The sequence below is a fragment of the Eubalaena glacialis genome, chromosome 15 (assembly GCF_028564815.1).
Source record: "Eubalaena glacialis isolate mEubGla1 chromosome 15, mEubGla1.1.hap2.+ XY, whole genome shotgun sequence".
NCBI classification, from domain to species: domain Eukaryota; kingdom Metazoa; phylum Chordata; class Mammalia; order Artiodactyla; family Balaenidae; genus Eubalaena; species Eubalaena glacialis.
This window is the reverse complement of record NC_083730.1, coordinates 55,088,289-55,113,582: the sequence shown is the minus strand read 5'-3', so window position 1 is coordinate 55,113,582 and position 25,294 is coordinate 55,088,289. Positions and strand designations below refer to the sequence as shown.

General features: G+C 42.1%; 1 protein-coding gene across 1 annotated transcript in view; it reads left to right on the top strand.

Annotated features, from left to right (window-relative positions):
• Positions 1-25,294, top strand: part of GREB1L (GREB1 like retinoic acid receptor coactivator) — a 134,039-nt gene that overhangs the window by 92,581 nt on the left and 16,164 nt on the right. Inside the window, exons 16-22 of the mRNA XM_061169191.1 lie at positions 4,545-4,725; positions 6,532-6,724; positions 13,423-13,556; positions 16,701-17,040; positions 21,059-21,174; positions 21,861-22,105; positions 24,670-25,241. Of these exons, the coding sequence (XP_061025174.1) occupies positions 4,545-4,725; positions 6,532-6,724; positions 13,423-13,556; positions 16,701-17,040; positions 21,059-21,174; positions 21,861-22,105; positions 24,670-25,241 (1,781 nt within the window). The remainder of the gene's footprint in view (positions 1-4,544; positions 4,726-6,531; positions 6,725-13,422; positions 13,557-16,700; positions 17,041-21,058; positions 21,175-21,860; positions 22,106-24,669; positions 25,242-25,294) is intronic.

The following is a 25,294-nucleotide window of genomic DNA, read 5'->3' as shown; positions in this document are numbered from 1 at the left end:
GCAGGCGGATTCTTAACCACTGTGCCATCAGGGAAGTCCAGCCCCCCGACTCCATTCTTTTTTTTTTAATTTTTTTTTTAATTTTACTTATTTATTTATGGCTGTGTTGGGTCTTCGTTTCTGTGCGAGGGCTTTCTCTAGTTGTGGCAAGCGGGGGCCACTCTTCATCGCGGTGCGCGGGCCCCTCACTATCGCGGCCTCTCTTGTTGCGGAGCACAGGCTCCAGACGCGCAGGCTCAGCAATTGTGGCTCACGGGCCCAGTTGCTCCGCGGCGTGTGGGATCTTCCCAGACCAGGGCTCGAACCCGTGTCCCCTGCATTGGCAGGCAGATTCTCAACCACTGCGCCACCAGGGAAGTACCTCCCACCCCACCCCACCCCACCCCACCCCACCCCACCCCACCCCACCCCACTCCATTCTTGATTAACTTTGTTCTATGGTTCTAAGAGCCAAAGCTATACAAAACGGTATATTCAGAGAAGCATCTCTCTCTCATACCTACTCATTCCCATTCTCCCTTCTTTACACCCCTTTCCTACCCACCCCCCTACTGGTAACCAATCTCTTTAGGTTGTGGTTTATCCTTCTTGGATTTGTTTTGCAGAAATGAGATACATAAGTATTTTCTTTCATCCACTTCTTTCTTACAATTATCTTGTTTTTTAAAATTTGTATTAATATGGTATTATTCCATTTTATTATGGTTTTTATTTGTATTTCCCTTATTATTAATGAGGCTGAACATCTTTTCAGATGTTTATTGGCCATTTGGGTTTCTTCTAGGAAATGCCTGCTAAAGTTTTTTTTTTTTTTGCCCATTTTCTCTTGGATTTGTAGGAGTAATTTATGTATTCTGAATACTAATCCTTTTTAGTAATACTAGTTACAGATTTGGAAGGCTCGTCTTTTTATTTATAACATCTTTGATGAATAGACCTTCTTAAGTTTAGTTTATCTATCATTTGGCCTTTTGTGTTTAAGAAATCCTCTATGAGTTGCCACAGTTATTCTCCTTTATTGTCTTCTAAAAGTTTTAGAGTTTTGTCTTTTACATTTAAGTTTCTAATCCACCTGAATTTTTTTTTCTTTTTTTTTTTTTGCATATCAGGTAAGATCCAATATAATTTCTTGGTTCTTCAGTGCTGACTGTTGAAGAGCCCATCCTTTACCACTGATCTACATTGCAAGCTTTATCATAAATCTCCATTTTATATGCATGTGGGTGTGTTTCCAGGGTTTGCTCCATGCCAAAACCACTGTCTTGTTAATACAGCTGTATAATTCTTAGTCTCTGGTAAGGCAGATCTCTCCCACCTTTTCTACTTCAGGGCTGTCTTGACTATTCTTGGTTCTTTGCTCTGCCATATACATTTTTAAACAATTTTAAATTTTAACTATATGTTTATGGTATACTTCTAATTTAAGTCTTCTTTAATGTCATTAATAGTTTCATCATTTTCTCCATAAAGGTCTTATACACCTTTTATAAGGTTTATTCATAGATAATATTTTTTGACATCATTGTAAAATAGTTTTTTTTAAATACTATTTCCTAACTGTTTGCTGTTGGTATAAAGAAATACAACTAATTTTTATAAATTGATTTTGAATCCATCAACTTAACTAAATTCTTATTAATTTAATTGATTTATTGGTGGATTATTTTATGTTTTCTACCAAGACATATTATTAGTAAATAGTGATAGTTTTGTTTCTTTCTCTCTCTCTTTTTTTAAGTAATTGGTGGTTCCATTTATTTCTAAATATGGTAAGAGCATAAGATATTTTTATTGAGTTGAAATAAAATGCTTGTAATGATGCCATTAACACCTCTTGAAAGAGGCCCTCTGAAGGAAGACACCATATCCATTTTTGTTTTATATTTACTAAGGAGAAGCTGTGAAGGGAGAAAGGAATTAAAATGGAATATTAAATTATATTCTGTTTATATTTTAATATACACTGCATAAGACCACCAGCTTCTATGAAAGGATAAATACTGTATCATTAGACTGGTTGTGGATAGTTTTGTTTCTCACTTTACAGTTATAGGTAAAAAAAGTCAGGATATACAGTTATAAAATGTGAGCTAGGTAGCAGAATATCCATTTAAAAAAAGTAGGAAGGAATGCACAAAAATGTTCACAGTGACTTATTTTGAGTTAAAGAATCATGGATAATTTTTTCTTTTTTAATATATCTCTATACTTTCCAGTTTTCCCAAGATGAGTATCTATCACTTTCATAACCAGGAAAGAAACAAAACTTAAAACTAAAAGCAAGTCTAAAACAAAATGTAAAGGTAAGGATGATATACTAAAAATGCCCCATTAGAAATAAAACAATCAAGTACCTCTGATGTGCCTCCCCCCCACCCAGATATACCACTGCAGAGCCAGCTGGCAGCATAGACTAATATACCATGTTATGTCTAAGAGAATGACCTCTGAGATTCATGGAACTTTGTCTTTCCATTAAGGGCATGTATGGACTTGACCTGTCAAAGGCATACAATTGGTCGGCATTTCATTTGTTTTGAAATGTGATCAACTCAATAATCCATAAGATGCATTTTTTCTCTTTGTGAATTATTTATGGTCTTATCATATTAAGAGACTCCTAACTCTCACTGCTTATTTCCTAAGGATAAACTTAGGAAATATAGACTAATTTTCAACTGGTTGTACTCTCCCTATTTTACAAATAAGGAAACAGAAACCACCAGAGATTAAGTAGGTCCTCTTAAAGTGCCTCTGCTCACCTCCTCTACACCAGAGGACTTTGTCTCTCATCATGACACGTGTCAAAAGTATCCATCTTCTCCATCATAAGCTCCATGAGATTAAGATCTTTGTTTGTCCTGCCCTCCTGTGTATCCCCAGGCTGAACACAATACCTGACATAGTACCTGATATATAATGGATGTTCAGTAAATCTCTATCGAATGTTGAATAAATTTTATAAGCAATCCACGTTCCAAAAAATCAGACTACTTGCCAAATTAAATGTTTGATTAATTGCTTTTGGAAATATTCACAACATCATTTGACTACACGTGGGTGGAAATTGAAAACAATCTCTGAGTAAAGGCTCCTAATGAAAAAAGTTTGAAAGCAAAATTACCTTTCTGTTTACCTTTTCTGGTATAATGAATTTTTCATATGGTAAAACATTTTTCCTATTTTCTTTTATACCATTTAGAGCTATTAGTATTACGGCATCTAGATGCTAATTGCATATAGCTGTTAATTAGTCTGGTTTTATATGAAAAGAAAAACTAGACAAACAAAACTAAGTCAACATAATTCATAAAAGTCTCTTCACTTAACTTGTTTATCTATTTTAATTTAAATTTTTTTCCACACAGTTGGGACTGGTGGATGTGGCTGATATTGGATGTTAAATAGATATCCTTGGAGGACCATATCTAACCCCCAAATGTGACATAGCTAACCCTAATCAGTCTTCTGGTTCCTTCTGCTTGGAGGGTCATGGGCTTGAGTCACAAGGCTCTTCTCTCAGAGGGCTGAGTGTCTTGGGCAGGGGAGTGTTGTGCACTCTTGTTTGGGGGCAGTGTTTTTTTCCAGCTTTATTGAGCTATAATTAACATATTGTCTAAGTTTAAGGTATACAGTGTGATGTTTTCATGCATGTATGTATTGTGAAATGTTCACCACAATAAGGTTAGTTAACACACACTTCATCTCACATAATTCACCTCACATAATTATCACTTTGTCTCTTCATTTTAAAGGATTTGGCGTTTTAATTATCCAACAACAGCTTCATGTGCCTAGAACTATTTTAGATGTTTGTATGTAGAAATAATTTTACTATAGACAGAGATAATGATACAGTACAAGTTTTACAGTTTCTAACATTTTGAGAATATAATTATCTTGAGTAATTCAGTTCATTCTAGTAATTTGGTACATAATCCAACAATCGTTGAGGGCATCCCATACTCTAGGTACTGTGCAACATTGTCACTATATAAAATGAGTAAAATACTACCTAAAAAAGCTGACGATCTAGCGATGTATCTTTGAACATCAGATTTTATTTTCCTTTTTTCTTATATGTGTTTTGTCGCTAAATTTGGGGTAAGGAAGATTTACACGATTATATCAATTTGGCCAAGAGCTGTAGTCCAAAGCTTCATTTTTTCCAAGTGGCCTATAGTAGCTGTTAGCAGATAAATAGAATTTAATTAGACGTAATTAAATTCACATATAAATATAAATTTATATTTCACATATAAATAGAATTTAATTAGACAGAGGTCTCATACATTCAAGCTTCTACTTAACGTATCAGGTCAGTCCCTGTTGTCATTTGTATGAAGTATGGGAGGTGGGTGTTGTATTCTAAAGAAAAGGAAACCTGATATTTCCTCCTCAAAACTGTTGTGGGGAATATGGAAAAGGAAAGCTATCTGCTCTGTAAATCTCTATATATGGTTAGTACCCAGTATATCAGTACACTGAACTTAATCTCATAGACATGTGTGTAAAAAAGATAAACTCTTTTTTCTTCTTGGCAGGTGTCCTTGTAGACTTGGGTCTGGAGGAAAATGGGACAGCCTATCAGAGAGCAGAGAAATATGTTGTTCGTCTAGACAATGAGATTCAAACCAAGTTTGAAGTTTTTATGAGAAGGGTGAAACAGAACCCGTACACACTGTTTGTGCTAGTTCATGACAACTCCCATGTGGAACTAACGAGGTGATTGCTTCAGAGTGAGCAAATACAATATTTCTTCTACAGCAGTAATGGTCATGTACTAAATAATTTAAAAGGTGATGACTTGAAAGACCATGGACCCTACCAGTTGGCATCTTCTCATGGTTAACTTATTCCCACCCTTTCCTTGCTTTCTCAACTTTTCTTACCGCTTTAATGTTGATTTTATTTTAACTATACTGTGGGCAAATTTACAAATTCCTGTTAAAATCCTGTCTTAAGAGCATTGTGGGACTCAGCTGCTTCAGCGAAAGGGTGGCAACCAGGGGGTTGCGGTGAGTGAGCTCCCAGAAGGGCTGTGTGCTTTCCCGCCCGCCCCCTCTCCTCTTCGTGGTTCTTCTCATTTTCTCCTTTTCCTTGTCCTCTCTTCCTTCCTTTCCTGCTATTTCTCCTCTTCCTTGCCTTTCTCTCTTCCCTCTTCCCTTTAGCAGCAGTGGAGATGCCACTTCAATGATCTGAGAGCAGATCCAAAACCTTCCACAATTTACCTGTTTAAACAAGAGACCATCCTATCTCTTTATGGGCTTATTAATGAAATAACAGTTTGTGTGGTGTGACGGAGTCAGATCAAATCACAGTACTTATCTAGTAGGGGGTATCTTTATTCCTATGGATTGAAAAAAAGCAAGTAATTGTTTTTGTTGTTTTTTTTTTAAGGGCAAATAGTTGTCAAGGATTACATATCATGGTTTGTCCTCACCAGGTAGGGGGAGGGAAATTTCAGGCATCATCAAGCATTCATAGATTTTCTTTCCTCAGGACGCACTGAGGTTAGGCATCTGGGATTTTTAAAATCTGTGGTAGAAATGTCAGAATTGCAAAAACACTTGTTCATAAGCCAGAATGTGTTTGGTACTCCATAATCTGAAGTCCAGAGCCATATGTAGGTGTAAAAAAGATCTGGTATAACTTGTTAGATTTGCAAGGAAGGAAGGAAGGGAGAGAGGGAGGAAGGAAAGATAAAGAGAAGAAATTTTGCCCACACCTTGTTCAGTTACTGCTCATGTTCTATGAGCAGAAATAGCTCACTGACCTTATATACCTCATCTTTGAAAGTTTGGGGTAATAGCTCTGAGGATTACACACTGGATCTCTCTGTATTTAATTCTCATGGGCCTTGAGATTACTGTTTTGAATATATATATATATATAGAGAGAGAGAGAGAGGGAGAGGGGTGGGGTGGGGTGGGAGAGAGGGAGAGAGAGCGGGATTGGGTGTGGGGAGTTTTGAGGCTGCATGGAAACCTGGTACCTCCACATTGAACGGAACTGAAAATGACTCAGAGATATGAAAATGTTGGTCGTGGAGAGGAGGCCGGGGGTGTCCTCCCCACAGTCTAGCAGCTTCAAGGGAGGAAGGAGAGTGTGTTAACACAGAGGGGATTCCTTGTAGCTCTGGGGCCTCTCTGGGGGTACAGATCATTGCACAGTTATAAGCATCATATTTTGATGGAGAGCTCCCTCATTCAGGTGGGCTCTCAAACTGAAGTGATCCACCTCAGCTACGGAGTTGGATACCCTTGGCTTGGATAACTGAGTTTACATTTTGAGGTGTATCAGCGACAAACTGAAAAAGGAAAAAAAAATCCCTGGAATCTGTGTGAAAGGGGTAAGAAGGTGGGTCACCTTTGCTCTTCCAAATCAAATGTTGGTTGCTTCTGCTCCTGCCCCCAATTAATAGGAACTAGAAAAATAAGAGCTAAAACATTACCTCCATTTTGATATTCTGATTCTGCATCTAATCAGTTAAATTAGGAGGTTTTAATGTGACTTTCAATATTTCTACAGTGTCATTTCGGGCTCTTTGTCACATGGTGAACCTGGCCATGGATTGGCTGACAGAGTCATTAACTGCAGAGAGGTTCTGGAAGCTTTCAACCTCCTGGTGCTCCAGGTCACCTCCTGCCCATACACTCTGCAGACCCAACAGTCCCGAATCAGCGCCAACAACGAGGTTCACTGGATACAGCTGGACAGCACAGTGAGTCTCTGTTCTACCCTCTGATACATAGTCATGTTCTCAGTTCCCCTGGGGAGCAGAATCTTGTAATAAAATATGGTCATGGCAAAAGAGTTCAAAAAACTGACTAACATAATGCTTTCTCTTCTAAAAGTTCCATATAATTACAATTATTATTCACTAAAAACTAGTGAATAGTGTCCTCTATAAATTTGATTTGGTGGTTCTTTTCTGGGCTATCATGCAGATACAAAATTGTCTATCCAGTATAGTTTGTCCCCCTAAAATGTGATGTCATCTGACACCATCATCAATATCCTGGATTAGCTTTGTGCCTTTAAATGATTCATTCCAATCTAAAACCTGGAAATTTTATTGTCCTCTTGTTTCAGTCTTACTGATCTAGATGTATATCTATATGTTAATTATTCTCATGCTTCCCAGCAACTGGATTTTTCCTTTTAATCAGTTCTTACAGACTTCTAGTTGAAACAGAAGATGCTGGTACTGTTACTCTAAATTACTCAGGGGACTTCCCTGGAAGTCCAGTGGTTAAGTCTCCGCGCTTCCACCGCAGGACACACGGGTTTGATCCCTGGTCAGGGAACTAAGATCCCACATGCTGCACAGTGTGGCCAAAAAGGAAAAAAAAAAAAGACTTTAAACAGGAATTCCCTGGTGGTCCAGTGGTTAGGACTCCACAGACAAAACAAAACAAAACACTCTAAATTACTCAGTAGTATCATTTAATGCGTTGAGAATAGCTCAGCATTGTACACATCCAGGTCCAGTCCCTAATACTTAAAAGATATTTTCTGTGACCTATAAACTGTACGCTAAATATATTAGCAAATAAAAAAATGAGAGTTTTATTTAAAAAACAATAAAGATCAGCCATTAAGCAATAGAACCTTTGTTTAGAAATATTGAACTGTGAGATATTTTAAAATAAACATGTTTAAGTAAAAGAGGCCAGAAATGTCTTACATAAGAATAACTGTTTATTTTTCAACCCAGTGCATTTCACTCTGTTATGAAGTAGGAAAGAAGACTTGGAGCCCTTCTCTTTGAGTATTGGTGTGTCCCTTACAGTCAAGCAAGCTCAGGTCCCTGACTCACGTTGGCATCACCAGTCCCTCCCTTGTGAGAACTGTCTCGGTGTGTTGACTGTCACAAGGAGGTTGCTTTGAGCTTTCACTTTGCTGGTATCTTCTCCACCCTAGCTCTGTCCATGAATTGGGTGGGCAAGTTATGGGTGAGATAAGAGGCTGCCGGAGTTCCTTTGCCTCTGAACCAAAACCGTATGGTGTGCCTAGGGTCTACCCCAGTAGTTGTCCTGACATGGAATGGGATAGCCAGTAGAACTGATAAAAGGAAACATTGTTTTTAATCCAACAGATAGGGCTCCAACTAAACGTTAAGTTGAACATATTGTTAGGGGGGAAAAAGGAGAACTATCCTATCCTGAACAGTTGGTTCAGTCTTTTTCTGGAAGGGATCACTCCAGTGAGAGGAAGATGGGCTCATAGCTTCTGCCCTTTGTTTTCTCCTGATGTGAAATAATAGAGAAACAGGCTTAAAATAATTTTCCTTAAAAGTCATTCCTATGATTGTGGTTAATTTTTTTAAATATAATGATGGTATTGTGGTTATATTTTTTAAAGGATTCCAATCTTAGAGATATCTAGTGAAGTATTTGTGGATTAGAGATATGATATCCAGGATCATAGTCAAAATAATTGAGAGGTGGGGAGTTACTATATTCTAATTAAAGTTTTAAAAAAATCATCCCTATGACATTGAGATGAACACGGAGAAAAGGTAAAAACATTGAATCTAATTTACAACAACTTTACACATTTAGGGGCGAAGCTCTAGTGATTAGCTTCCTTTAGTTATCCTGAAGCCAATGTCCTAAAGAAGGAATAATAGAGAAAAGCGAAGAAAGTAGACTCAAAAAATATTAGTGAGCACTTGTGGGCTTGTGTTAGATCTTTCCAAGAACACACAGAGAGCTGATGGTTTAAGGAGAAAGCAAAGTACGTATAAAAGCCACTATTATTCCAAAGTAGAATAAGACATAGATAGAGAAAACAGATTGGTGGTTTTCAGAGGCGGGGGCTGGAGGGTAGACAAAATGAGTGAAGCTGGTCAAAAGGTATAGACTTGCAGTTATAAAATAGATAATTCCTGGGGAAATAATGTACAGCAAGGTGACTATAGTTAATAATACTTTATGGTATATTTGAAAGTTGCTAAGAGAGTAGATCTTAAAATTTCTCACCATAAGAAAATAAGAATTATAACCATGTGTGGTGATGGATGGATGTTAACTAAACTTATTGTGGTGATCATTTCACAACATATGCAGATAGCAAATCATTACGCTGTACACCTGAAACTAATATAATTTTATGTCAATTATATCTCAATTTTTTTAAAAAAGAAAAAAATCAAGTTGTACACCTTAAATATATACGATTTGTCAAAACAAAACAAAAAATGTAACGAAATAAAAACAAAGTAGAATAAGACAATTGCAGAAAACCAAAGTGCTCTGTGGGTTGAAAGGAGGGAGAAGTCCCACCCATTTGAGAGCATCAGGAATGGCGACATAGAGGACAGAGCACTTGGGATGGGCTTTGGAGGAGAGGAAGGACAGAGCAGACAGACAGGGGAGCAGCCACTCCTGGCAGCAGACAGCTCGGGCAGGACCACAGAGGAGTAAGCATCAGGCATTTTTCAGAGAATACTTAGTGGGATGAAAAGAAACCTGGAAATATACATATGGAATCTTTGAGACCAGGCTGGAAAAGCTTACACTTATTACACAGGCATGAACGATATTTTAGCAAGGGCATAATATTATTAGAAATAACATTGAGACACAGATGGAGAGAACAAACGTATGGACACCAAGAGGAGAAAGTTGCGGGGCCAGGAGGGGGTGGGTGATGAATTGGGAGATTGGGATTGACATGTATACACTAATATGTGTAAAATGGATAACTAATAAGAACCAGCTGTATAAAAAAATAACTAAAATAAAATTCAAAAAGAAAAAAAAGAAATAGCAGAATATACATATTTCTTTTATTTTTTATATTCACAATGTTAATGTACAGCTTGATGCATTTTCACAAACTGAACACACCCATGGGACCAGCACCCAGATGAAGAACTAGAACACCTGCACCACTCCAGAAGCCAGGCACTCTCTCACCAGAGGGAAGCACTCTTCTGTCTTGGTTCGCCCCATTTTGAACGTTATATAAATGCAATCATGCAGTAGGCACTCTCTTATATCTGGCTTCTTGTGCTCAACATTGTTTGTGAGATTCTTCTATATTTTGCATGAGTCATAAAACATTCATTCTTTTTGCTGTATATAGATTACGCTGGGTGACTCACCACAATTCATTTATTCATCCTATTCACTTATTTCAAATAGTGCTGCTTTAAGCATTTTAGTAGACATATGTATGCATTTTTGTTGGGTATACATTTGGGAGTGAAATTGCTGAGTTCTGAGTTCAGCTTTAGTAGCTACTAAGAGGCTGCATTTTACGGCAATTTATCAACTATAGAGGCCAAGTCAAAGTGATTAGAAAGGGGGAGATGTGTCATTTGGCTTTTCTGATAATTCAGGTTAGAATGAACAAGAACCTAAATCAGAATAGTGGTCCTGGAAATACAAAGGATGGAAGAAATGGTAAATCTTTTAGGATTTATTTATTGGGGAAGAGGGAAGAGTCAGAGATATCTTTGAGGCAATGCCTTTATTGGGAAAAGAGAAGTCAAGAGGAAGGTGGACCTCTGGAGGGCAGATGAGATGGATGTGGGCTGAGTGAAGACTGGGACGAGTGCACCGTCGTCGCAAATGCAAAGTGGGAGTTGTGATTAGGGCTTTACAATGAGGATTTGGAATAGTTTTCAGAAATGCTAATCACTGAAGCAGCTGGTGTAGATAAAATCATGGAAGAAAATAATGAAGAGAACGGCTGAGAGGGCAGTGAGGCCAAGGACTGAGGGTTTGGCCTCAGGAATCCTTGGTGACCTTCCAGGGAACAGTGTCCACAGAGCAGAGCATTTGGCTGGAGGAAAAGCAGAGACCGTAGTGAAAGAACAGGGAGGGCTGCAGCTGGGGGTCACTGAGAGGGCAGGACTTTGAGAGGGGAGATAATTTTCTTAAGAGAAGGGACATTATCCCCAAAGATACAAGGATTCGATAAATTGTATCACTTATGATTTGTGATACTTGGGGATGTGTGTTTCTTTAGAGGAACATCATTCTGAGTTTGATAACTCATATTTTAAAAGATAGTCCCATTAACTTCTACTTACAAAACCTACAAGACTGCACTTACAGTTTAATGCAAACACAACAGAATGGGGGAACTATTCACTTCTTATTTTTAGTAGCTCTAGTTCTTAAAACCATACTGCCTCCAGTTGATGATAAGCCATCTATTTAACAAGCTGCCCTCTCATTTTGCTAAGAGAAAGAGAAGTAAAAATGAAAATAGGTGGAGGCTTCCTATTCAGCAGGTTATAATGCTGTCAGGAAAAGGAGCAGGCTTGGAGTAGGATTTTACATCTTCCCAAAGAAACATGATTGTGGATGAGAAGGAATGTGAAAAGCACATACATGTAAGATAAAGCTTTTCCCCTTACTCTGTGCCAATAAAGATAAAGAGGGAAACTCAGGTGACTGACTTCTTTCATCCTGAAATGACTTATTTGACACAGCTATTCAGAACACAGCCAAGAATCCAGAAAGAAACAAGCAAACAAGTAAACTATAGATGTCACTCCATCTTTGCTGTAAGGCTCTGATATTTATAAGAACATACTCTAGCCCTCCCATGAAGCATATTTACTCTCAAATAAGACCCTGTTCCAATAAGCAGGATAAACTGTTTTGGGGGGGCCTCAAAAAATTAAAAGCTGCCAATTATAGTATTTTATTTTTATCTTATGGACCTTATAAATGACACAATTGCACATCTCTTTGGATGGGTTACTTAAAAGCTCAGAACCAAATTCATATTCCACTTCTAACAAAACGGAAGAAACTTCTGGGATGCATTTTTGAGAGTACTAACTTCATCCCTGGCCCAGTCTCCTTGCTCTTATCCTTGCTTTTTCTTCCTCTACTTGCCTAATTTCATCTTATACATTTTAAGCTGCTGTGTAACCTTTATGAGTTGGAGAGTGTTTAAAGAAAAACGTCAGTACCTAATAAATAACAAATAAAAGTGAGAATAAAATGCACAGGCAACACGACAGCAAGAAGAAATGACTATGAAAAAGTAGCGTACAACAGAGGAAGGAAAACTATTTTTTAAAAAAAAACACCAGATACATGAACTCAAAAAGTTTATTGATTATTCTGGAGCTACTTAGTTTAAGGACAAGCAGTTTATCACACATGTCAGGCTCCTCTGAGGAAATCTTTGTGTCACATCCCAAAATAGTTATTCATTTTCATAGTGATGATTGAATCATCAAGAAGGGGCATAGATTAAATATTGTGTATTCTGTTTTAGAAGGAAGAAAACTATATATTTCACCTTTAAAATGAATTTTGTTTGTAAAAGGGCAAGAGAATCACCATCATTAAATAACATCAGAAAAGTTAAATTTTCTGTAATAGAGGCGTTTTTGAGTTTTTTGATCTCCAACGAGTTCTGTAGAACTCATATGTATCAATTTACAGAGCTGCTTCGAGAAGGAAAAAAATCTGACCTTCTGACTGTACAAGCCTAAGAAATTCTCTTCCTCTAAAAACATCTGAACAAAAGAGAGAGAAAACAAACCATCGATGTAGTTATAATCTGGCTTAAGAAAGCATATCAACATACCACTAATCACATACTAAGTTCATTTGAAGTGAAAGGAAATTTCAGTTAGTACTTCAGAGATGATTGTAGAGTTGGTATCAGGTTATATAAGGAAACACAGTTTTTGTTCAGCTTTATTGAGGTATAACTGACAGATAAAAGTAAAAGATATTTAAAGTATACATTGTGATGATTTATGTATACATTTTTAAAGGATGAGGATTCCTTCTATCTAGTTAATTAACACATTCATCACCAAATATATGTATATATACATACACACACATACAAATATGTAATTTCTTGAGGAACCTCCACACTATTTTCCATAGTGGCTGTACCAATTTACATTCCCACCAACGGTGCACAAGGGTTCCCTTTTCTCCACATCTACCGACACATCATCTCTCATCTTTTTGATGATAGCCATTCTAACAGGTGTGAGGTGATAGCCCCTTGGGGTTTTGATCTGCATTTCCCTGATAATTAGTGCTACTGAGCACATTTTCATGTACCTGTTGGCCATCGGTAGGTCTTCTTTAGAAAAATGTCTATTCAGATCCTCTGCCCATTTTTTAATTGGATTGGGGGGGGCGGGTTGCTACTGAGTTGTATGAGCTCTTTACAGATTTTGGATATTAGCCCTTTATCAGATAAATGATTTGCAGATATTTTCTCCCATTCAGTAGGTTGCCTTTTCATTTTGTTTCCTTTGCTGTGCAGAAGCTTTTTAGCTTGACATAGTCCTAATTGCTTATTCACAAATTTTTTAACCTTCCAGGCAATAGCCTATTACAGGTCCCTCCTCCCCCAACCCCCAGAAAATAAGACACATTGTATCCTGCCGTCACTGGGTTTTGCTCTGTTTTGAACCAGGAGGACATGAGCTGCGAGGAGAAGCTGTACTTCGGCATGAGCGAGTACAGTAAATCTCTTCAGTGGGGAATCACGAGCCCACTTCTGAGATGTGATGAGACTTTTGAAAAGATGGTGAACACACTCTTGGAGAGGTAAATAAGGACTTTCAACCTTTTCTTTAGCTGTACTTGCATGTCTGAAATAGCCAAACGTCTTTTGTGTCAGTGTCACAGGGAATTTTGGTGGAGCCCAGGCTGTGCAAATGACATGTGAAGGCAGAATAAAAATAGCCTTTCCTAAGATGACCTTTTACTCACATGGGTTTTCTATGATCATCCAAGACCAACAAAGGAAACCAGTGACTCAGAGTGGGAGGTAGAACCACTTTCTGTGTTCTGAATTGTCTCCCAGGCAGGCTTCATTGCTGCACCCAGAGATGACTTGGGCACAGAGGGATTTGCTTATTAAAGACCATTCCTCTGAGGTCTGGCCTTCCCCACACTTTTACATTTTCCTCTCTTTTCTCCTCTGTCCACCACAGGCAAGTACCCTCAGTAAAAACAAAACTTTATTCTGAGAGATTTGGAGTGTAGACTGAAGAAAATTAAAGAACAAACAGATCATTTAAGTGAGTTCAGTTCTAAGTGGCCCTCCTCCATCCCCGACCTTGGGGTTAAGATTCATGACTCTCTGTCTCCTTTTTCTTCCCCGATTCCAGGTCAAACTCTGGAAGAGCAAAGGGTTTTTCTGGGTTTTTTTCCTCCCTGATCTTGAATCATAGGCTCAAAAAATAGGCAGAGGCATTAGAATTTAATGTAATAGGGAATTCCCTGGCAGTCCAGTGGTTAGGATTTGGAGCTTTCACTGCTGTGGCCTGGGTTCAATTCCTGGTCAGGGAACTAAGATCCTGCAAGCCGTGAGGCATGGCCAAAAAAAAAAAAAGAATTTAGCCTACTAGAGGTCCCTCCCTGCCCTCCACTACAGTATTCTGTTTGATCATCCAGTGATGGGGGCAGTTGGGCACTATTTGATGAGGCACATTCTAATTTTTAGCAGCTCTAGTTCTTAAAACTAGCTCTAATTGATCACAAACCATCTATTTAACAAGCTGCCCTATAACTTTGCTAAGAAAAAGAAAGAGAAATAAAGATGAGGACAGGGGGATACATCCTACCCAGCAAGTTATAACGCAGTGTCAGGAAAAGGAGCAGGCTTGGAGTAGGATTTTATATTTTTGCAGCTGTTGGATTTGAGAAGACTTAACTGACAGTGAGATGTTAATCCTTTCACAGCACATGTGATCTTAGATTTCCAGAGTCATCCCATGAGTCTCCCCTTTAAGTGTTTCCCACCCTCCTGTTCCGTCTGCCCTCTTGGAACCTATCTTTTCTTCCAGTAACATCACTCGAAGTTTTATAACTCGTATTTTAATGGATGATCCCATCAACTCCTATACAACTTTTGTAATACTTACAAAACTACAGTTACAGTTTAATACAAACAAAACAAACTAGGGAAACTATTCACTTCTAAATTCATAGCTCTTTCAGTGTGAAATTTAAATGCCTGTATGTCAAAGTTACTCTTTGATCTAACTCTGGCTTTCCTACATGGCCCAGCAAAAAACATTAAGCCTTAAACTTGGATCATCTGTGCCCACTTACTCTAGCCAAGTCACCCCCACCCCAGGCTAATAATAGCTATGATTTATTGAACACTTGAAGGGATTGGCCCAGGACTGATCGAACTGAAGGATTTCTTTACTTTTCCCCAATCTACTAAATTCTTACCACGTAAGAAGACATTGTCAGAGACCTGAATAAAATCCACACTCTGTCTCTGATCAGTCGGATGATCTTGGGAAAGTAGCTGAATTTCTCCCAACCTTTAACTCAGCCTCCTTCCGTGAGAAGGTAGAGTGGTCAGAACCCAGGGAATCTGTGGTCCTTTCCAGCTCTAAGTACTTCAGAACCACACTAGTCATTTGATGACCCTAACTGGTATTTGACCCTGGGCTTTTCTGTGTAAGGCTGGTGATGACTGTTTCACTTTAAATAGAATTATAAAGTGGAGCAAAGGTGAAATCCCCCACTGGCCTACCCAGCTGCTAGGCGGCTGCATGTGCTACCAGCTGGCATCCAGAAGGAAAGTTCAGACTCGCCATTGTTTTGCAGGCTCCACGAGAGGCTTGGCCAAGCTCGGGTCCAGGGCCTTGCTTTGCCCATACCTACTTTCCTGATACCTGCAAGCACCTCTTCATGCCTGCAAGTGGGTCCTCTTTGCCCATTTGTATTCATTCTGTCAGCAGGCCTGGCTTTCTGAGGAATAGCACATTAATGAGAGATTTATTTTCTGCCTGCTCTGTAATCGTAAAAACTGCCAATTTGGCAGTCCAGTGAAGGGTGGAGGGAGGGGAATGTTGAGGTGAGTCAAGGACACCCCTGCTGTTTGCTGGGCACGCTTCACCGAGCAGGTGCTCAGGTGGATAGGAGGCCACACCACTAGGGGGTGCTATTTCTCCAGCCAGCTCCAAGTTTTCTCCATCTTTATGGGAAGATATTGTTATTGCTACAAAGGAGCTGACCTCAAATTAGCAATAATAATTACTCTTTTTACTCCTGATACTCCACAGACATTACATTAGTGTCTCAGTTTCCTTAACTGTAATCTTAAGTACGAGAGAAATAAGCTAACAAGCATTCTAACCCCAAGCCACCAGCAAGAGGTTAGGATCTAGGGATGATCCATTATGGCTCTGTTGAAAATATGAACAGACCAGTGCTTCTCAAAGTGCAATGTGATTGTATAAAATAGATAACTAATAAGAACCTGCTGTATAGCACAGGGAACTCTACTTCACTGCACAGTGGAAACTAACACAACACTGTAAAAAACTAACCTCCCCCCAAAAAATGCAATGTAATACAAATCACCTGGGGACCTTGTCCAGCCTGATTCTGATTCAGTACACGTGTGGTGGGAGGATTTGGCGGTTCTAACAAGCTCCCAGGTGGGGCTGCTGTTGGGTGATGCTGCTGGTCCAGAGACCGCACTGGGAGAAGCTCGGGTCACTAGACTGTCCCTAAACCTCATGAACTTGCTGTACCTATCCCAGCAGGTTTTGTGAGCTCACCTTTTCCTTCTAGTGATGTGGGCTTCAAGGTCATTCTAGAGCTCAAGCCCCACTCCTGTCACGAACCCCTTCCCGCCATGCTTGGTCTGCATTCCTACAGCACAGACCTCGCTGTCCCAGTGGGCCCCACGCCCAGATGCTAGCTCCCTGTGTTCTGTTGAAGGTACCCCAGGCTGCACAGCATGGTCGTCCGCTGCTACCTCCTCATCCAGCAGTACTCGGAGGCTCTGATGGCTCTCACCACCATGGCATCCCTCCGAGACCACAGCACGCCGGAAACACTCAGCATCGTGGATGACCTCCTCAGCTGCCCAGGAAAAAACAAAAGTGGGAGGGGACACATGCTCATTCTCAGGGTGCCCTCCGTGCAGCTGGCGATGCTGGCCAAGGAGCGGCTGCAGGAGGTGCGCGACAAGCTGGGGCTGCAGTACCGCTTCGAGATCATCCTCGGGAACCCTGCCTCTGAACTCAGTGTTGCAGCCCACTTTGTGGCGCGATTAAAGGTTAGCAATGGACAGACGTTTGTTCTGTTTTCTAGGACTCCCGTGTAGGTGGCTCAGAGGCCTGAGTTTGATAGAGTTTTGCACATGTGTCAGTGTGATCTTCGTGACCATGTTAAGGCTAAACTAAGGGACGTGTCCACTTTCCTAGTTTAATAAGATTCTGTCCGGCCCCCCTTTTAGCACATGCATGCAGTTGGTCTTCCATGCTCTCCAACTGCAGGTGCAAAAATGCGATGACCCAATTTCACCCCATGTTTATTGACCTTGTTCGAGATGCATCTAGCCCACGGCCATCTGTTTTCTCAGAAAAAAAGGTAAGTTGTTCTCTCGGACCTCCGTGGGGCACGCCTTTAAGTATCATCCGTTCACTGACTCTTTTCTGTCCATGTAGCCTATCTGTCTGCTCAGAGTGGGTAAAGTATCCTGTTTCATCTTCAGTGCTCATAGAGAACTACTCCCCACCCTCGTGCATGTGGATTTCCCAGCAATTTGCTGTTTCTTTGTATTTGCTTTGGCCCCAAGGCGTGGGCTGGGCTGAGATTCAGCCGAGCCTCCTGCAGAGGGATTTGTGCATGGCTAAGCGCCGCCCATTCTCCACCCCACCCGCCCCTCTGCACGGCCAGGGACGCACTGCTTTTCCTGAACCCCTCCTGTCAGGCGTGGCGGGCGGGGGAGAATGTCTTAATCAACTAACCTAAATCTCTACCTCATGCCCTGCTCAGACTTTTCTGGGGACTTCTATAATCCAGTGTGTACCAGACATTTGACAGCATTTCATAAAATCCTGCGTACACATAGATATGGTACTAAGCTAGGTACTGTGTCTGGGGTAGACCGACATGGTTTCTGCACCTTGCACACTAAACACTGAGCTGAACTGGGTGAAGAAAAACCTAGTTTGACACAAATTGTATGAAAAGAAAGCACGTAGTCTTAGGGGATTTGCATTCCCACCTTGGGCTGCAGTTTACCATCTGCAAAATGAGAGTGTTGGACTGCATGATCTCTAAGAGCTCTAATTTGAGGATTATTATTTAGTGTTCATAAAGCATTTTGCAAATGTAAGCCTTTGTATTGTATTCTATTACCTATCTTGAATAATCCAAAATGCAAACAAAATGTCTTGTATTAGCTTGATACGTAGCTGGAACAAATAAATCTGTCTAAAAATAGAAGCTCCTCTATTTAGTGGAAGTTGTAACATTTACATTTCGCATATGGATATATAGATATAATGCTCACAATATTAATTTAGAGTCATAGACCACATTACAGCAGAATTCCTGGGATAACTAACAAATGAGAGTCCTGAAATTCTTCTTACAGTATAATTCATAGAGGCATACGTTGTGAGACCTATCTGAATAATGCTAATGATGAGGAATCTGGAAAAGCAGATAATCAGCACTGCTCTGTGAAGTCTCTCACCCACCTACTGCAGGGAGATGGTCTACAAGGATGTGAGGCCGCAGGGACTTCTCTGGGTCTCCATTCACCCTGACCAAGTGCAGCTACTTACAGAGTCTTAGGTCATTTGTTCGGACCCTTCAGGAATGCCAATCACTAAGTCAGTATAAATCAGCAGCCCTAAATAATATGCCCCTCTGGGCCATTGTTTGAAAACTGCAGTCAAGACCTGAGCTTCCTAGCCTGGCTGCTAGCACATCAGAATCACCTGCAGGGCTTCCAAAGGGCTGCTGGGAGTGTGCGCCATACACGAAGGGGGTCTCAAGTAATTACTTCTCAAAGCAGTTATATCTCAATTCTCATGAGTCGCTGCCAGGCACCAGCCACACAAAAGAGATTTCCATATACTCAAAACCTCTCGATCACATCAATCCATCCTTTTTATATTCTCTATTTGTGTGGAAGTGAAAATTTGAAATCCCTTTGGAATGTTTACATCCTAAGAAAGACGACCACTTGCCAGGTGGTCTCTGTTTCACCTGTTTATTTCTTTTTTAAAAATTTTGTTTGTTTATTGGCTTGTATTTCTACCCCCATAGCCTGAAATTTCCATGAGGACTTTTCCTCTCAATATGAATAGCACCCAATGAAGTTTCAGGCACAAAAGAGGCACATGTAAAAATTTGTTAAATTAATTAACCATTGTAGCATTCTTTGACTCTCATTCACTCTTTTTTCTTTTTCACCTGTTTATTTCTAAATTACCAACTTCACCACTGATGAGATAGCACCAGTGTGCCTTTTATCTCTAACGTTGGGTAAAATCCAATGCCTCTTTTTCCATTAGATGGTCTTATTTTTGTGCTTACCTCTAATTATCCTTTAGAAACCATGGTTAACTTATAAGTGATAACAAGTACTTTGGAAGGATACAAGGTTTACATCTAAATAAATCAGTTCATCCAGAAGGCCTGTGAAGCTTTCATTAGATTTCCTTGGCCTTGAACCCCATATTATCCCTGAAGTCAATGCTCGCCTAGTCTTTTGTGTTGTCTTAACTGCCTCTGCAGGAAAATCATCCTGAGGGCATGACAGATCCATAGAAGAATGGCAGCCATCAATCATCAGAAGTAACAATGTGACAGAAAAGCATTTTATAGGGCGTTTAGCTAGTTCTGATTGGTCAAGAGTAAAAGTGGAATTTGTTTAATCATCTTTTGAAAATAAATCTTCTTATAAAACATAATATCTGTTATCCCATCATTATAACCCAACCTCAGTCTCGCTAGAACGATGAAATATATTCGAGGAGACCCCAGTGTCAGGGATATCATAAATCCAATGTGAAGGCTTATGAGTAAAACGATTCCTATTTGCAGAATTATTTGCTTTAAATTAGGTAATGTTCTGGTTCCCTTTGACATGAAAATATATGGAAAACTGAATTTGGGGGGGAGAAACTTTCTTCTAATATCTTAAAAAATATTTTGACAGATTAATTTTCTAAGACGTAGAAAGTCTCTCAAACTTGTAAACAGTTATGTAGATCCACTGAGTTCTCTTTGGCATGCAAACATATGATAAAAGATTGGGCAACAAGATTCAGGTTGGTTCTTCCAATTTTACAAGTTATATGCATTTTACTTGAAGTAATTGTGGGTATATTTAATTCCAAAGACTGGTTTTCCTAGACATCAACAAATCAGTAACCAAACTCTGTTATATCATATCATATCTTGCCTGATATATTTCTTTTTATCCCATTCTGATTTTAGCAAAGGAAGTACCAGTCTATTTTAAAATAAAATTGTATGCATTACTTAATACCTCACTTCTTAGTCCTTGTTCCCAAAAGCATTATCTGAAATGCCAGTTCATTTCTTATAATAACTCCTGCTAGAAAGCCGATATAAAGCACAGTTAGATCTACACACTTCATAAAAAGTAGTAGAAACCACCTTATCTACTTAAGAGATGGTTTATTTTCTCTCTGCTCTAAAACAGACAGAAAAATCTATAAGATCTTTTCACTTTTGAACATCTTTCAAGTTGGGATTTTCTTCCTCTTGATATATTCATGTTTTCAAGATTGACGTTCCATTTATTAAAGATATTTGTGTGTGTATATGTATATATGAGTTAATATATATGAGAAGTTGATTACGTGTGAGGAGTTTTGTTGGATTCTTTTATTTGTCATTTACAACTGAAGTGGTCTTTTTCAGTCAATCAGTCTGAAGAGTCTGTCCATTATATGAAGGAAGTGTACTTAAGAGCCTTGAGTCAACTAGTTTAACTAGGATTTCTGTAAGGTTTGCACCATCGGTGGAATATTTCATATTGTATGTTTCTTTGACCTGTGTGGCTAATGTATGATATAAACCAAGATCTCCTGTTTTATCCTACTGAGATAAAACGAAAGGCTACATTCTTCTAGAGTGCTCTGTGTATGTTTTTTAGTAGTAATTAAAATATATGTACGCACACAAACACACTTATTGGAAGTCATTTGGAACCACAGATGTGTATAAAGTCTGGCTGTAGAAACCTTTAAGAAGGTGGGAACTTAAATGAAGGGTTTTAATTTTATTGTATGGGTCCCTTTCTACAGACTTGGAGAGGAAATGAAGCAGAAGAGTGGACCCCTCGGACGTACCAAGATCTAGAAGGTCTGCCTTGTATTGTGATATTAACTGGCAAAGATCCCCTTGGAGAAACCTTTCCCAGGTACAATGTGAATCATTAGTTTTTATTTTCCATTAGTTGCCCACCTGAGCTGTTGGTTAAAACTTGGCTGATGCTCACCCATTTCATTCACTTGGCAAGTGAGAAGAGAATTGTTTTATTCAGGGATATGAGAAATTTAGCCTTCCTTAAGTCTTTCTTTTGACTTTCCAGAGATAGCCTAGCAATCTGGGGAATGGGAGATAGCCACAGATGAGAAGTGTTTATGCATCGAAGCAGGGCAGTCAGAGGGGCAGGGAGGAAAAGCACTGCCCCCAATGAGGAGTCTTGGGGATGAAGTGTCTCTGTTAGTCTGCTGTTCCCTCAAGGATCCAGGGCCTGTAGGTTGGAAGGCAACAGCACCAATAATCACAGCACTCACTGAATGCTTACCGTGTGTCAGGCATTGTCCTAAATGCCTTATCCTTGTCATGCCATTCATTCCTTTCAGTAACTGGGTCAGCTGGACACTGTTACTCTATTTTGTATGTGGAGAAAATGAAGTGACTAGCCCAAGGTCCTGAGCTAGGAGGTGGCAGAGCTGAGGTTCACATCAGGCATTACCTGGCACCGAAGCTCACGATTTTGACTGCTGCACCGCAGCCAGACACCCAGACACCCAGACACACATAAACATGGCATGCCTCACCAAAGACAGACTCACCAAAGATATCATTACTTTCGTGCAGGTCTTTGAAGTACTGTGACCTCCGGTTAATTGATTCAAGCTATTTAACTCGCACGGCCTTGGAGCAGGAGGTGGGTCTGGCGTGCTGCTACGTCTCAAAAGAGGTCATCCGGGGGCCCACTGCTGCCCTGGACCTTAGTGGCAAGGAGCAGGAGAGAGCCGCCGTCAGCGAGAACGATGCCGAGGAGCTGCTGATCGACCTGGAGAGGCCCCAGAGCAACAGCAGTGCCGTCACTGGAACCTCAGGTCAGTACTTTCTCTTTCAAGGGATCAGAGGCAGGAGTGAGGAGGGGGGTAGGAGTATGGAAGGCAGAGGCATCTGCTGACTCCCATCAAGGCTTTCAGAGCCTTGGGTGACTCAGGCATCCTGTCCAGACCTTGGTTCTCTGGGAGAGATACTTGGAAAACATGACTCTTGTGCAGCCACAAGATACGTTCCTGGGGAAGCATTTAATGAAGAGCTTGCTAATAAGCTGAATAATACAAAAAATAAATTTCATCAACCCCAGCTGCCACCATTTTCCCTAGTCTCTGTCACCCTAATCATCTCATAGATATTATGCATCTGATATTTGCACAAAGGCCTTCTTTTCCTTCCAGATCCTGAAGCTGTACGGTTTTGCTAATTGGCCTAGTATCTGGCACAAAGTGTTTGAATGAATGAATGAGTGACTTTTCTAAGTACTTAATGGCAAGTGTTTGTATACTGAAGGCTACTCTGGGACCATGGGTTGACTGGGATAATCCAGTCTGCAGACTGCCAGCCACTCTCTTACTGTGTTACTGTGTGGTTGATGGCAGTGCTTGGCATCAGTTTTCTTCTGATAAATCGTATTAAGCAAATACAGCACTATTTCCATTTTTTTCTGACTGTGAAAGTTATAATAAAGCTTTATATAGAAAACTTGGAGAATGTAATGAACTATAGAGAAGAGATAAAAAATGAAAACTCCACAACAGAGGGAACCACCATTTGTGTTCCTTCTCCCCCGTGCTTCCCTTCTCTCATCTCCATGACACACACATGCAAACACACACACAATTTCATGGCCAAAAGCAGCACCAGTCTTTCTATTCACTCTGTCAGCTGCTGTCGGATGGGCTCCCCATGAGAACTGAAAGGCAGGTATCTGTGGGGTTTTCTGACTTTCTGTGGTGCCCCTCAGCCTGGAAGAGCATGGGACTGTCCTTTGGGGTCTGCCCAGCTGCTCCCCTCAGTCAGGGGTCAGGGCTGTACCTCCCCCACCCCATCACTACAGGCTCCCCAGTTCTGCCTCTGCGACCAGGTCAGAATAAAGGGGAGAGGTTGGGAGGAGTGTAAAGGGTAACAGAGGGGAGGGGGACTATCGCATCTAGAAGCTTTTGGATACCAGCATCAGTGACCGAGAGGCAAGGAAGGTAGGGGTGGGGATGGTGATGAGAGTTGGACTTCCTTCCTGTAGCTTTTTTTTTTTTTAAAGGTTTGCATTTTTTAATTTATTTATTTATGGTTGTGTTGGGTCTTCGTTTCTGTGTGAGGGCTTTCTCTAGTTGCGGCAATCGCGGCCTCTCTTGTTGCGGAGCACAGGCTCCAGACGCGCAGGCTCAGTTATTATGGCTCACGGGCCCAGTTGCTCCGCGGCATGTGGGATCTTCCCAGACCAGGGCTCGAACTCATGTCCCCTGCATTGGCAGGCAGACTCTCAACCACTGCGCCACCAGGGAAGCCCCTTCCTGTAGCTCTTTTATCAGCCCCACAAGCCTCACTATTCTGGCCTTGTTCTGATTAACTCACACAAGGGTAATGATTTGCCTTCTGCTGTTTTTAGAGTTTTCCCCGCTTTCAGGATGCACGTGCTGCACACACACACACACACACACACACCCCACTGGCCTCGGGGTGACTCTGAGGGTCGTCAGGGGGGCTCACTGCCCAAGGTGTGCAGGCCCGTGGACTCCAGGGCCGATGAAGGGAGAGGAAAGCCCTCACACAGAAGTCAGATGAGCAGTGGAGTGACGGTGTCACGAGCCTCTGGTTACTGGCTGTTCATCTAGGATCTCCCAAGGTTGGGATATGACCCCCAGGCCTGGGAAGCACCGGTCTGAGCCAGAGAGGGCCTGCAATCTTGAATGTAATGAGCTTCTGGTTTGTCCTCAAGCCAAAGAGGGGCTGATGGATTAGAGGGGAAAACATGTTTGAAGTGAATTGGCCACAGGTGCAGGGATCTCTGGGCAAGAGCAGCATCTCACTGGGAGGAGATGAAGCTCTCCCTTGCCACGGAGCCGCTTCCCACGCTGGTCTGGGCGTCCATGGAAGGGGCTGCACGCTGGGGAGGCATCCAGAGCCAGAAGCGTGGGGCCCTGGGACCCCCAGAAGGAGGCGAGTGGCACTGGGGCAGGACTTGGATGTGAGCCTGTGTCGGTCAGGGTCCTGGAATGAATCAGAAGGCTTATCCAAACGAGGTAACCTGAGGAGAGTTTAATACGCGGGCAGGATGTAGCCAAGGAGCAGGAGATGGCCTGGTCGACCCCAGGGCGCCCGGACCACCACGCGGCGGCCTGAAGACGACGGGGAGGGGGTGGGCAGACATGGGCCCCAGAGGAAGGCCGCCCGGAGGAAGCCGGGGCGGGGGGCGGGGGGGTGTACCTATTTCCTATGGCGTCTCCACTGGCCGACCCCACGCAGGATCGGAGGAGGGGAGGGGGGAGGGGGGCAGGACGCTCTGTAGTCCGCGCACCGCCAGGCCCCCCGGCCTCCAGGCCGGTCCCCCCTGGCAGGGGCGGCGGTGACAGAGCGGGCGCGCGGCGGGCTGTTGTCCGTCCTCTTTCAGGCTCCATCATGGAGAACGGGGTGAGCTCGTCCAGCACCGCCGACAAGTCCCAGAAGCAGCCCCTGACCCCCAGCTTCCGGAGCCCGGCCAACAGCGTGGGGCTGGACGAAGGGGTCTCGGCGGGCCTGGCGGGAGCCGGAGAGACCCTGAAGCAGGAGTGTGACTCCCTGGGCCCCCAGATGGCGAGCAGCACCACCTCCAAGCCGTCGTCGTCCTCGTCAGGGCCCGGGGCGCCGCGGTGGCCAGGACAGCCGGGGCCGGGCTGCCGGGGCACGCACGCCGCGCTGCCCCCGGTCGTGATCCTGTCCAAGGCGGCCTACAGCCTCCTGGGCTCGCGGCGGGGCGGCAAGCTGCCGGCGTCCGCGGCCCTGCTGCCGCACCCCGACGTGGCCTGGGCCAGCCCCCTGCGGCCGCTGCTGCCCGGGCACGCGAGCGCCGAGGAGCAGTCCCTCTACTACCGCCGCTGGACCGCGGCGCGGCCGCACCACGCCGACCACGGCAACCAGCCCGACCCCGCCTCGGGCGCGCGGCCCTGCCATCCCCGCCGCCTGCTGCTGACCGGGCCCCCGCAGGTAGGGAAGGGTGCCGGGCGGGGGGGGGGGCTCCAGTGGAAAGGCGCGGGGGA